The sequence below is a fragment of the Mus musculus genome, chromosome 7, assembly GCF_000001635.26.
Source record: "Mus musculus strain C57BL/6J chromosome 7, GRCm38.p6 C57BL/6J".
NCBI classification, from domain to species: Eukaryota; Metazoa; Chordata; class Mammalia; order Rodentia; family Muridae; genus Mus; species Mus musculus.
In genome coordinates, this window is record NC_000073.6 from 15,388,406 (window position 1) to 15,399,148 (window position 10,743).

General features: G+C 40.0%; 1 protein-coding gene across 1 annotated transcript; it reads left to right on the forward strand.

Moving 5' to 3' along the window:
• Nucleotides 1-445: 445 nt before the first annotated feature.
• Obox2 (oocyte specific homeobox 2) lies at nucleotides 446-10,140 on the forward strand. The gene is made up of 4 exons (NM_145708.2): nucleotides 446-601; nucleotides 8,395-8,656; nucleotides 8,783-8,981; nucleotides 9,429-10,140. Exons 2-4 carry the CDS (start codon nucleotides 8,440-8,442, stop codon nucleotides 9,466-9,468), a joined length of 456 nt encoding a protein of 151 aa, NP_663754.2. The 5' UTR covers nucleotides 446-601; nucleotides 8,395-8,439; the 3' UTR covers nucleotides 9,469-10,140.
• The last annotated feature ends 603 nt before the right edge of the window (nucleotides 10,141-10,743 follow it).

Genomic DNA, 10,743 nt, shown 5'->3' on the forward strand with positions numbered 1-10,743 from the left:
TCGACCTCAAGGGGAAAGAGGTCCCAGTTTTTATAGGCCCTCTGGGGAGAAAGGAGAAGTGGGGAGTAGGAGATTTCCAAATCTGAACAATGTCTATTCTCAAGAAATGGGTATAGGAAGGGTTCAAGGAAAGAGTCTGGTGCAGGTGTAGCAACTCAGGAGTGGGAGGGCTGTGGTTGCTGCAGAGATTTTCTGACTCTTTCTCAGCAACCAATATCATAAACACCTGGCAATGGGCTTCATCAGTGGGCACACACATGGGTTCAAGGAACGGTCAAAACATTGGCAGACACACAGGTTCAAGGTGTGGCCAGAGCATTTTGTACCTCTATTTTTCTAAAACAGTGAAGCTAGGTCTGCCAACAGTGACATCTATCTTGACAATTTCAGAGCTTCTGTGACCTTTTACATTCTGTCAGGAACTTTCAGAGCATCAAATGGTGGGTGAGAATTAAGGATTTGAATATTGCAAGTGGGTGGAGCCAGCGTGAAGGAGGAGCATTGAATTCCAAGTTTGCAGAGATATATAAGGGCAGGTCTTCTGAGTAGAATTAAAACAGCCAGAGGATTTAGCAAGTTACAGCAACCCTCTGGATTCCTGGTGAGTTGGTGGACTGCGTGAAATATTTAAGGTTGCTGTGTGAAGGGGATATCATGGTGGAGCCTTGGTAACTTTTTGTAGTTTGTATGGGTTTTTGATTGGTGAAGTCTAAAACTTGCCCTGTGCATAGGCAGAAGACTGGGTGTGTCCACGAGGTGTGAATGTCTCCTGGCTGTGAGAAGATGAAAGGTAGAGCCTTGGGAGGGTCCTATATAGGGAGATTCATTTAAGGTTATTTGACTTTATTGAAATTCAATAACAGGGGGTATCTGGGTGAGGTGTAAGAGTCTTCTGATATCCAGAGTAATTAAATCATCAAAGCACTTAGATGGATGAGTGTGGAATGGGATCTATTGGATATGCCAGTTTCATGGCCCTTTATTAGTTGTTTTGAGACAGATTGTCCAGTAGAAGGAATGAGAATCTAGGACTCTCTCTCTCTCTTTTTTTTCCATTTATGATAATATTCCTTTTCTAAAAAAATAAATTTTATTTATTCATTTTTACCTAGATGTTAGGCTATATTTTATCCCCCTTCTGTTCTACCCACTGACTGTTCTGTATCCCATACCTCTTCTTTCCTTCTCCAAAAGGATGTCCCCTATCCCCACCCCAACCCTACAAGACCTTCCCACTCCCTGGATCCTCCTGTCTCTTGAGGGTTAGGCGTGTCTTTGCTGACTGTGTCCAGACCCGAAGTATCCTGCTGACTATGTATTGTTGGCCTCATATCATCTGGTGTATGCTACCTTCTTGGTGGCCCGATTTTTTGAGAGATTTCTGGGATTCAGGTTAGTTGAGACTGCTTCCTATAGGGTTGCCCTCTTCCTCCTCAGCTTCTTCTAGATTTTCCCTAATTCAACCTCAGTGGTCAGCAGCTTTTGTCAATTTGTTGGGTATAAATATCTTCATCTGACTCTTTCATCTGCTTGCTAGGTCTTTTGGGAGGCAGTCATGATAGGCCTCCTTTTTTAACACACCATGTTCTTCGTAATAGTGTCAGTCCTTGGTACCTCCCCTTGACCTGGATCCCAATTCAGGCCCTGTAACTGGATCCCCTTTTCCTCAGGCTCTTCGCCATTTTTGTTTCTGCAGTTTTCTCAGACAAGAACAATTCTGTGTCAGCTGTGGAAAAGCAAAGATTCCTCTGTTGAGAATTCTCAGATTGTCACCTTCCGTCACTTGATGCCCTATCTTTCTGCTGGAGGTTGGCTCTACAAGTTCCCCACTGTGGGGCATTTCATCTAAAGTCCCTCCATTTGAGTCCTAAGAGTTTCTAACCTCCCAAGCCTCTGCTATTCTGGAGTGTCCCCCTAGCTCGTACCTCCCAAGGTTGCCTCTTTCCATTCTTTTGCTGGTTCTCATAGTTTCAGTCCTGTTCTCCCAACCCAATACCTGATCATGGTCCCCTCTTCCCCTCTCTGTCCGCTCTCCGACCCTTCCCCCCTCCTGTGATTGTTTCTTCTCCCTCCCAAGTGGAATTGAGTCATCCTCACTTTGGCCCTTTGGCTTGTTAAACTTTTTGAGTTTTGTGGATTGTATTCTGGGTATTCTCTACTTTTTTGGCTAATATCCACATATTAGTGATTACATACCGTGCATACCCTTTTGGATCTGACTTATGGCATTCTGGGTGATAATTTTTAGTTTGTTCTTTTTTGTTTTTGCCTGCAAAACTCAGGATGTCCTTGTTCTTAATAGCTGAGTAGTATTTTATTGTGTAAATGGACCACATTTTCTGTATCCTTTCTTCTATTGTGGGGCATCTGGGTTGTTTCTAACATCTGACTATCACAAATAAGGCTTTCATGAACATAGTGGAGCATGTGTCCCTGTGCCGTGATGTGGCAACTTTTGGGTATATGTACAAGATTGGTATAGCTGGATCTTCAAGTAGATCTATTTCCAATTTTCTGAGAAAACTCAAGATTGATTTACAGAATGGTTTTACCAGTTTGCAATCCCAGCAGCAATTGAAAAGTGTTCCTCTCCAAATCCTCTCCAACATGTGCTGTCACCTGAGTTTTTGAACTTACCCACTCTGATTGTGTAAGGTGGAATCTCAGGGACATTTTGATTTGTGATTCCCTGATCACTAAGAATTTGAAAACATCTTTAAGTGTTTCTCAGTCATTCGAGATTCCTCTGTTGTGAATTCTCGGATTGGTTCTATACCTCAATTTTGATTGGGTTGTTCAGTTTTTCTGGTGGTCAGCTTCTTGAGTTCTTTTATATTTTGGATATTAGCCATCTATTGGATGTGGTATTAGTGAACTTTTTCCGCCTAATTTGTAGGTTGCTGTTTTGTCCTATTGACTATGTCCTTTGACTTACACAAGCTTTCCAGTTTCAAGTGGTCCCATTTATCAATTCTTGATCTTAGAGCCTGAGCCATTGGAGTTCTGTGTAGGAAATATTCTCCTGTGTCAATGAGTTAAAGACTTTCTCAATTTCTTTTCTATTAGATACAGTCTGTTTGATTTTATGTGGAGGTGCTTGATCTACTTGGACTTGAGGTTTGTGCATGGTGACAAATATGTATCTATTTTCCTTTTTCCACATACAGACTGCCAGTTACTACAGGATCATTTATTGAAGTTGCTTTCATTTTTCTCCTTGTACATTTTTGGGTTCTTTGTTAAAGATTAAGTGTCCATAAGTGTGTGGTTCCATTTCTGGGTCTTCAATTCTATTCCATTTATCAACAAATATGGCTCTGTACCAATACCCTGCAGTTTTTATCACTATTGCTCTGTAGTATAGCTTGAGGTCAGGGATGATGATTTCCCCAGAAGTTCTTTTATTTTTAAGAACTATTTTCACTATTCTTAGGTTTTTTTTTCTTTTCCAAATGAACTTGAGAATTTCCCTGTCCATGTGTTTCAAGAATTGTGTTGGGATTTTGATGGGGATTGAATTGAATCTACAGAATGCCTTTGGTAGGATAGCCATTTTTAAAAAGTTAATTCTTCCAATCCATAAGCATGGGAGATTTCTCCATTTTCTGAGATCTTCTTCAATTTCTTTCTTGAGAGACTTGAAGCTATTGTCATACAGATCTTTCACTTGTTTGGTTACTTACTCCAAGATATTTTATATTATTTGTGGCTCTTGTGAAGGGTGTTGATTCCCTAATTTCTTTCTCAACCTGTTTATCATCGACATAAAGGTAGGCTAATGATTTATTTCAGTTAATTTCTTATCCAGTCACTTTAATTAAGTTTATCAGCTGTAGAGGTTTTCTGGTATTATTTTTGGGGTCATTCATGTATACTGCCACACCTTCTGCAAAGAGTGATACCTTAAATTCCTCTTTGCCAATTTTGTATCCTCTTGATCGATTTTGGTTGTCTTATTGTTGTAGCTAGAACCTTGAGAACTATATTGAATACAAATTCAGAGTGTGTGCATCCTTGTCTTGTTCCTGATTTTAGTGGAATTGCTTTCAAGTATCTCTCCATTTAATATGATATTGGTTGTTGTTTGCAGTAAATTGCTTCTATTATGTTTTGGAATGAGCCTTGAATTCCTGATCTGTCCAATAATTTTAACATGAAAGTGTGTTGTATTTTGTCAAATTCTTTTTGGGTATCTAAAGAGCTTATCATGAGATTTTTTTCTTTGAGTTTATTTAAATAATAGTATACATTAATGGATTTTCACATATAATACCAACCTTACATCCCAAGGCTGAAACCTACTTGATCCTGGTGAATGATGGTTTTGATGTGTTCTTGGAGTGAGCTTACTAAAATTTTATTGAGTAATTTTGCACATATATTCAGAAGCAAAATTGGTCTGACGTTCCTTTTTTTTATGTGTGTCTTTGTGTGTTGTATGTATTAGAGTAATTAGCTTCCTAGAATGAATTCTGTAGTGTTCATTCTATTTCATTTTATGGAATAGTTTGAGGAATATTGTTATTAGTTCTTCTTTGAATGTCTGGTAGACTTCTGGGCTAAAGCCATCTGACCCTTGGCTTTTATTGGTTGGGAGATTTTAATGACTTCTTCTTTCTCTTTAGGGTATGTGGGTCTGTTTAGTATATTACTTACTCCTGATTTAACTTTGAAATGTGGTATCTGTTTAGAAAACTATCCATTACATCTAAATTTTCCAATTTTGTTGAGCATGGGCATTTTTAGTAAGACCTGATGACTTTTTGAATTTCCTCAGTTTCTGTTGTTATGTCTACCTTTTCATTTCTGAATTTCTTAATTTGAATACTATCTCTGTGCCCTTTGTTAGAATTGCTAGGGGGTTACCTATCTTGTCTATTCTCTCAAACAACCAGCTTTTTAAAAAAAGATTCTTTGAATCTTTCTCTTTGTTTCTATGTATTTGATTTCCACGCTGTTTGTGACTATTTCCTAGAGCTCTCAGCTGTGCTGTTAGGTTGCTGGTGTAGAATCTCTCCAGTTTCTTTACCAGGGCACTTAGGGTTGTGAATTTTCCTCTTAGTATTGTTTCCATTGTATTCCATTATTTGGGTTTGGTGTGTCATCATTTTTTTTTCTTTTTCTTTCTTTTTTTTTTTTTTCTTTGAGACATGGTTTCTCTGTATAGCTCTGGCTGTCCTGGAACAAACTTTGTAGACCAGGCTGGCCTTGAACTCAGTAATCTGCCTACTTCTGCCTCCCAATTTTGCTGTGATCAATGGCGTGGGCCATCACCCCTGGATCCATCATTTTCATTGAATTCTATGAAGTCTTTAATGTCTTCCTTCCTGTCTGCCTGCCTTCTCTTTCCTTCTTTCCTTCCTTCCTTCCTTCCTTCCTTCCTTCCTTCCTTCCTTCCTTCCTTCCCCCCTCTCTCTCTTCCTCTCTCTTCCTTTCTTTTTTTCTTTCTCCCCTGACTTTATTATCACTGTGTAGAAACTTGTTCAATTTTCATGTATGTGTGGGATTTCTGCTGTTTTGGTTGTTACTGAATAACAGTCATTTGCATGATGATCTGATAGGATGCATAGGATTATTTCAATCTTTTTGTATTGGTAGAAACGTGTTTTGTGACCAAGTATGTGGTCAGATTTGGAGAAGGTACCGTCAGGTGCTGAGAAGAATGTGTATTCTTTTGTTTTAGGATGAAATGTGCTATAGAAGTCTGTCAAATCCATTTGGTTCATAACCTCTGTTAGTTTCACTGTGTCTATTTAGTTTCTGTTTCAATGACTTATCCATTGGTGAGAGCGGGGTGTTGAAGTGTCCCATTATTATTATGTGGGGTTCAATGTGTGTTTTGAGCTTTGGTAAAGTTTCTTTCTATCAATGAGATTGCGATTTCCTATGGGACATAGATGTTCATATTGAGACTATCACTTCGTGGATTTTTCCTTTGATGAATAGCAGTGTTCCTTCTCATCTTTCTTGATAATTTTGGTTGAAAGTCTATTTATTGGCTATTAGAATGGCAATGCCAACTTGCTTCATGGGACCATTTGCTTGGAAGAACTTTTTCCAGCCTTTTCGTTTGAGGTAGTGACTGTATTTATTATTGATGTAGGTTTCTTGAATGCAAGGAAATGTTGGATCCTGTTCGCATGTCCAGTCTGTTAGCTTTATGTTTTTTTATAGGTGAGTTTAGTTCATTAATATTGAGAGATATTAAAGACAGATGATGGGTAGTTCCTGTTCTTTGTTTTTGTAGCTGGCATTATGTGCATGTGGTTCTCTCCTTTTGGCCTTTTAAAAAGATGATTATTATCTTTGTTTTTCGCTTTGGTGTATGTACCCTCCTTGTGCTGGAGTTTTCCTTCTAGAATCCTCTGTAGGGCTGGATTGGTAGACAGATATTGTCTGAATTTGGTTTTGACTTGGAGTATTTTGGTTTCTTCCTGTATGCTGATTGAGAGTTTTGCTGGCTATGGTAGCATGGGCTGGCATTTCTGTTTTCTTAGACTGTACATGACCTCTGTCCAGGCTCTTCTGGTTTTAGTGGTTCTGTTGCGAATTCTGGTGTAATTCTGATAGGTCTGCTTTTATATGTTACTTGGATCTTTTCTTGTGACTAGAGGAATTTCATTTGTGATCCCATCTGTTTGGTTTTTTCCTCGTTTCCTGTATGCTTATGGCCATCTCTTTCTTTACCTTAGGCAAGTTTTCTTCTATAACTTTGTTGAGGATATTTGCTGGTCATTCGAGTTGGGATTTTCCAGTCTCTTCTCTACCTATTATTCCTAGGTTTGGTCTTTTCATTGTCTCCTGGATTTCCTGGATGATTTGGGTTAGGAGATATTCATGTTTTGAATTTTCATTGACAGTGTGTCAATCTCTTCTATGGTATCTTTTACATCTGAATTTCTCTCTTGTAGCTCTTGTATTCTGTTGTTTATGGTTACATCTGTAATTCTTGACCTCTTTCCTAGGTTTTTCATTTCCAAGGTTGCCTCAATTTGTGTTTTCATTATTGTCTGTACTCCTATTTTAAGGTCTTGAACTTCTTTAATCAATTATTTCACCTGTTGGCTTGTGTTTTCCTGTATATCTCATGCAATTTATTGTTTCCTTTTTAATTGCTTCTAACTGTTTACCTGTGCTTTCCTGTATTTCTCTCAGTAAGTAATTTATATCCTCCTCAATGGAATCTATTATCTTCATGAGATAGGATTTTAGGACAGAGTCCTGATTTTCAGATATGTTGGCATATCCAGGGTCTGCTCTTATGGGAGAACTGGGTTCTTTCTGATGATGCCAATGTAGACTGGATTCTGTTTCATATGACCTTGCACTTGGCTCTTGACATATGGTTATTCCTAGTGTTTGCTGGCCTGGTTGCCTCTGTCTGGATGTAGAATGCCTCTTTTGTCTCTAGCCTGCTTCAGGTCACCTGGTAGGCCAGTGGCCTTGACTGCAGCACATGTCCTGTGGTGCCTTCTGACTGTTGAGTCTTCACAGGGACATGCACACTGGTGACTTGTTGCCCTGGCTACAGTGGCCTTTTGGATGCCTTTGAACTGTGGGATTTTCAAAGGGACAGAGAAGCTTCTGATATGTTGCCCTGGCTGCAGGAGATATATTGGGATGCCTTCAGACTATTCAGTCTTCAGAGGATTAGTCAAGGTGTTGCCCTAACTGTAGATGTTCTTTGTCCATGGAGGCCTAAGGAGTGTGAGGTCTTTTTCCCTATGTGCAGCAGAACTTTAGGGAGGCTTTCAGACAGTTGGTACAGTTACTGAAGATCTGCTGGGAATTCTTCAGACTTTGGTGTCCGTTGTCCAGTTTCCTTGTTTGTAGAAGAAATCCTAGGATGTGATTAGTCATTGGTGTCAGTGACTGTATTTTGAGCACATTGCCTGGGAGTACTTCAGGCTGTGTTTTTTCAGGGGGGGGGGTGCCAATGAGCTGGTTATCAGTTGTTTGGTGTGCAGTTGAACTTCTGAGATGTCTTTAGCCTGTGGTGTCTTTAGTAGAGCAGAGAAGATGGTGGGAGTTCCCTGCATGCAAAGGAACTCTTGGGATGCCTTCAGGATGTGTTTTTTTCATAGAAGGGGCAGACTAGGTGTTGGTCTGCCTTAGCAGAATTTGCCTGCCAGGAGCTAGGACGTTTAAACATAGGGGGAGAACAACCAATTGTCAGCCCATCTGGACTAACAGTCTCTTACTAACACTGCTGTTTAATGCATATTTATTGCAATACTGAAAATACTTGTAAGATTGGGAAACAGAGGCAGTTGTTCAGAAAGAATGAAGGTCCTGATTGATTCCTGCTCCAAAAGGTCCACAACACATGCTGAGTAGGTGGGATGGGTAAATGGGGGTTCTCTGGAGCTTTTCTCTTGTGTTTCCTTTTATCAGGTTATCCAGTACAGGAACATACTCCAATAAATTCAGAACACACAAATGGCGGAAGGTCCCTCCTTGCATCCAAAACTCCAAGTGGATTCGAATATACCCATAGAAATAAGTTCCCAAATACCTCAAGAACCGGCAAGGAACTTAGCTTTTCAAATGCGTCAGAGTCCCCTAGTGACCCCAGGAAGTACAACGAAATCAAGTCTTTCAGTCCCTGAAAGGAACCTACTTAAGCAAGAGTCTGAAGGACCATCAAGACAATCAGGTATACAAATGCAACAAGGTGCTATAATGGGCCCAGTTTTACCAACTCTGAGAAGATTCTCAGGGCATCCAAGTCAATAAATACGTAAAAGACCCTCAATGAATTCTTGTTTTCATGTTCCCATAGGTTGTATGCCACTGTCAGATAAATATGTTAACAAACAAACTAGCCCAATGGCTTCAAGAAAGTTTCGAAAAGAACGAACTGTGTACACCAAAGAAGAGCAGGGCCTGCTGCAAAAACATTTTGATGAGTGCAGTACCCAAACAAGAAGAAAATTGTGGAGCTGGCACTATCAGTTGGTGTTACAAAGAGGGAGATTAAGGTTAGCTTCTCTCTTTTTCCTCAGTCCGACAGCAACAATGTCCCCTTTCTCATTAGGCACTTGTATTGTGTGCTTCTGAAAGGCTTAGGGGAGGATGGACAAATATAGGTGGTGGATATTGATGCATCCATTGCTGGGCCTCACATTCTCCAGTAAACAGGTACCAGTATCAAAGAACATTATTCCCATGTAGGGTCTCAGTGACCTAGATATCAGATATCCTACTAAAACACAGGGCATACTAGCTCAATCTCCCCAGTTTTTTGTCGGGGGGGATGTCAAGTCATACACAGTCTATCTTACTACAATTTCCTAGGGATCTTGAGTCTCATGCTTTCTGCTGCTGACCTGTGAAGTATTGTTATAGAAACTCCGATTCAAAAGTTTCACCTTGTGGTCCAGTTGGGGGCAAAGGGGTATTCTTTTGATGTTTGCCTTGTTTTTCAGATATGGTTCAAGAACAACCGAGCTAAGTACAGGCAGATGAACCTCCAGAATATTGAACAAGCACTGCCAGAGTCAAATGGAAGCTCTAAAGCGGTTTCTGAGTCAACCCATTTTCCTGTTGTTGCCTCTGACAATGGAGAGTCCATGTGTTCAGGCACATTTGGTGAGGATTCCATTCCCAAATTCAACTGCAGCTAGGAATCTTCCCTGCATTGTTTTCAGGCCTGAGATGGGGCCATGTGTTGTACGCAAGAATATGTGCTTGATGGCCATACCCCTGTTACAGCTTGGAACTCTGGTCAATCAGCAGCAGTTGAATATCACACTTAGCAGTAGCTGAAGCTCCAGTCGGGCTGGCATATGCTGCCCAAGCCCCAGAGGATGCTCACAATTCAGGTCCATCTGCAGACAAGCTCTGGCAAAGGATCCTTGAAGACTTTTGACACATCAGATGACTGTCTTGCCATGAGAAACCCCTCCACTCCAGCTTACACCTCTCAGGTCCTTGACGAGTCCAACCTTACAGCCATGAAGAAGTGTGTTATATACACCTTTATTCTCTGTATTTGGAGAAATAACCAGTCTTATCTGTAGAAGCATCATACCACTGTGTTTTATGTAGTGCGATTGTTTGAAATTCAGTTTAGGTCTTAATTTTTTATTGTTAGAGTATATGTTCATTAAATAAAAGGAGAAAATAGTACTTTTAAAATTCTTTTAATTCATTATTTTATTCATTTTTCCAGTCCTTACTCCCTTAGTACCCCTGACCCACAGTTCCACATCCAACACATGCTGTCAGATATTTTCCTCTAACATTTATGCATGCAAAAGCAAGAATGCATGTATGCAACTGTCTTTGGAGTTGGAGTAAAAAAAGAGTGTAGGCTCTCCTGTAGTGAAACTATAGACAGTGGTGTTCTCACAGGTGTGAGCTTGGAAGTCAACTCTGATCCTCTGCAAGATATAAATCATGTGGAGTAATCACTCTGAGAGCACATAATTCAGAGTCCATTGGTAGAAAATGATACTTTGTTTAGTATATATTTGGGGTGGCTGTGGATTCATGCAACATAGGGACCCACTATCAAGTCAACTCCAGTTATATGAGTTCCTATGCCCTCTCCGTGCTTCAGAGGTCAATACACGCAACAGGAACCCTCAAATACAGGCACATCATGCAATCATATGATAGAAAAACAATAAATCTGATAAATACTGTGAGTAACCTCCCCACAGAACTATATCTCATTTCTTATGTACAAAATAATTTTGTTTATTTTCAGCACTAATAGCTAATATATGTGAATAGAGG